Below are 3,265 nucleotides of genomic sequence, written 5' to 3' on the forward strand. Positions count from 1 at the left end.
CATGAGCTGCTGAGATCTAGTCTGCAGTGAAGACCACCCCACCCCACCGGTCACCCCCTCAGCATTTCATTGCGGGAAGGTGCAAACCTGCCCCCAAGTTAAGTTCCTGTCATTTCGGACATTGGACATGGAGCGAGGGTTTGGTAAGGCTGGTCCTTAAGGAATCTCTCCCTCCAACAACCGTGACCAAGAAACAACATAATCCTCGCAGGGGAGCATGGGCAGCCCCTGGGGTGTTTCTCCTCACACTGTCTCAGCCTCCACCTCCCAGGTCTCTGACTAGGATGAGGCAGAGGCTCTAAGGAGGGTAACCTCCAGCAGCCAAGACTCGTGCCTCCTGATTTTCCCAGGGGCTCTTCTGGCCTAGTTCCTGAAGGCCCGTATTTACTTTCTGAGGCTCAGGAGAGACAAGGGAACCAACCAGAAGCTAACCTTCTTGGCTACCTGCTCCTAGAGGGACCTCAATGCTACCTCCCCCAAGACAAGAAGCTACTGGAACCTTCTCTGGGAGGGAAGAGATGGAGAACCCTAAGCTGACACCTTGGCTGGGCCCTGCACTTTATTAGAATTACAAGGCCTAAGTGCAATTAATATTCAAGCAAACTGGATAGTCTCCTCAAGACCCAGGTACCACTGTGGAAGAAGGACCAAGGATTGGCCCGGGCCCCTGGAAGCCCAGGGGTTCTCTTAGACAGCAGACATGGGAGGGCCTGTCAGAGGAGAAACTAGAACAAATCTCCCTGCCAAAACTCAGGGCTGACGAACAAACAAACCTGAAATAAATACAAAGGCATTAAGTGCTTCTTGAAAAAGCCAGGGTCCAACTGCCCCTCAGAAGAAGGCGGCAGACCCTTTCCCTGAACGTGGTCACCTGCACCTGTTGTCCTTCATGAAGGGGTCAGAGGTCAGAAGAGGAGGATCAGGGCCCAGCCCCCGACACACTTCCTCACTCACGACCTCCACATCTCCCCAGCTGGCCTACACCGGAAGGAAGGCTGGAAGGGGGCCACTCGCACGCAGGGGTTGACACCTAGTGTCCAGCATCCCCCATCTGGCGGAGAGCCTGTCGATCTGTCTGTGAGGAGGTAGAGACAGAGGCAGGACTCTTCAGTTGATCAACAGGTCCCCAAGGTCATAGGAGTCAAAGAGGTCGCTAATACCCTCGCCCTCATCCATGCCCCACAGGTATTCGTCCTGGTCCAAGGGCGGGGAGAAGCTGATCAGAGGGGAGTTGGCAGTCAGGATTGGGGACAGGAACTGGTCCTCGGTCTGTTGTAGCAGTGGGTGCGACAGCTCCAGCATGTTGTCAGTGGTTTCCAAGGGGACAAGGGATGGCGCTGGTGGTGGCGGGACCGGCTGGGGCATCAGCACTGGTTTTGGAGACAAAAGGACAAGAGTCATGGGTGACCCTGAGCTCTCTGACCGGCCGGCCCCTCCTCCATCTCGTCCACATGATGGCGTGGGGTTACCCTATCACTTCAGACACCAGTCACAGAAATCTCATGTTCCTCTCTCTCCTCTCTGCCGGGTGCAGTGGCCTGCTCCTGAAGCCGTTTGCTCATTCTGGCATTTCCAGTTTTCCTGACCCTCCTCCATTAGCACAACACACAACACCCCAACAATTCCTATCTTTAAAAAGCATCCTTCTGGGCTGAAGAGATGGCTCAGAGGTTCAGAGCACTGGCTGCTCTTTCTGAGGTCCTCAGTTCAATTCACAGCTACCACGTGGTGGCTCGCAACCATCTATAATGAGATCTAGTGCCCTCTTCTGGTATGTAGGCATACATGCAGGCACTGTATACATAATAAATAAATAAATCTTTGAAAAAAAAAAAAAAGCATCTTCCCAGGCTGAAGAGGTGGCTCAGTGTGCTGTTCTTGCAGAGACCTGAGTTTGTTTCCCAGTGTCTACACCTGGCGGCTCACAGTGGGTAGCTCTAGATCCAGGAGATCTGATGCCCTCCTCTGGCCTCTGTGGGCACCTGTATTCATATGCATGCACATGCCTACACACAAACAAGTAATGAAAAATAAAATAAATCTTTTTTTTAAATGTCCATTAGTGTTTTGCCATGGGAAGTTTCGGGTCCCCTGAAACTGTGGTTACAGGCAGTTGTGAGCTGCCATGTACGTGCTAGGAGTTGAACCTGGGTCCTCTAGAAGAGTAGTCAGTGCTGTTAGTTACTGAGCCATCTCTCCAGCCAATCAATCTATTAAATTCTTACAGAAAACCCTAGAATAAAAGTTTTGTGTCAAGGATAGTGGCTTCTACCCCTAATTATGGCCCTTGGAAGGCACCCTAAGTTTGTTTGGTAGCCCATATCACTAGTGTGGGGTACAGAGCAAAATCCTGAAACAAAACAACAACAAACAAGGGCTGGGGAGACAGATTAGTGGCTGACACCGCTTGCACTGCAAGTAGGGGGACCAGAGTTCAAATCTCCAGCACCTACCTAGAGGCGGGCATGGTTGCGAGTGCCTATAACCCTAGAAGTAGAAGACAGAGACACGTGGATCCTGAGAGCTCACGGACCAGCCAGTTTGGCCAAGTAATAGCAAGCTTCAGACCCAGCAACTCAGTCTTATGGCTACAACTCAGAGGGTGATGTCCTGCTCTGGCCTCTGCACATGTATGCATAGCCACACATGCACATGCATGCAAAACACACATACACACAACACATCAATTACAACTACCACCATCACTAAAGCTTGGGGCAACAGAGTATTTGCCTAGTTGCACATAGGCCCCAGGCTCAACCCCCAGCACCCCACAATTTTAACATGCTGCTGAGATGACAGCCAGGGGCCTGACCACGGGAAGAAGAGTGTGGCCGCAAACCCCAGCCCTGCTTGTTATCAGCTGTGGACTCAGTGTCCCAGCTTTCCTAGGAGGCTAAAGTAGAAACGACTCAGAATTTCGGGGAGTGGAAACTGAGGGAAGGCCTGTGGAAAACATGGGGTAGGGTGAACCTTGCTCTCCTTCCTGCTGCTGGACATGGCCAGGCCGGAGCCATCCTTTGTAATACCTTTTGCTCCGTCCACTCTGAATAGCTCCAAACTACACTAGACCCTGCAGGGGTGAGGTGCTCAGTCTATATCAATTGTTTATAAAAACCATAGTCTGATAGTGTCATCCCTGGGAATGGGGCCTGCAACTTTCATGAGAGAATCTTCTTCTTCTTCTTCTTCTTCTTCTTCTTCTTCTTCTTCTTCTTCTTCTTCTTCTTCTTCTTCTTCTTCTTCTTCTTCTTCCTCTTCCTCT

General features: G+C 51.2%; 1 protein-coding gene across 1 annotated transcript in view; it reads right to left on the reverse strand.

Moving 5' to 3' along the window:
* Positions 1-1,058: 1,058 nt before the first annotated feature.
* The window catches only part of E2f2 (E2F transcription factor 2), an 18,311-nt gene continuing 16,104 nt past the window's right edge, over positions 1,059-3,265 (reverse strand). The window contains exon 7 of the mRNA XM_005353023.3: positions 1,059-1,370. Coding sequence (XP_005353080.1) covers positions 1,108-1,370 — 263 coding nt within the window. The 3' untranslated portion in view covers positions 1,059-1,107. The remainder of the gene's footprint in view (positions 1,371-3,265) is intronic.

Source organism: Microtus ochrogaster, chromosome 10 (genome assembly GCF_000317375.1).
Source record: "Microtus ochrogaster isolate Prairie Vole_2 chromosome 10, MicOch1.0, whole genome shotgun sequence".
Classification (NCBI taxonomy): Eukaryota; Metazoa; Chordata; class Mammalia; order Rodentia; family Cricetidae; genus Microtus; species Microtus ochrogaster.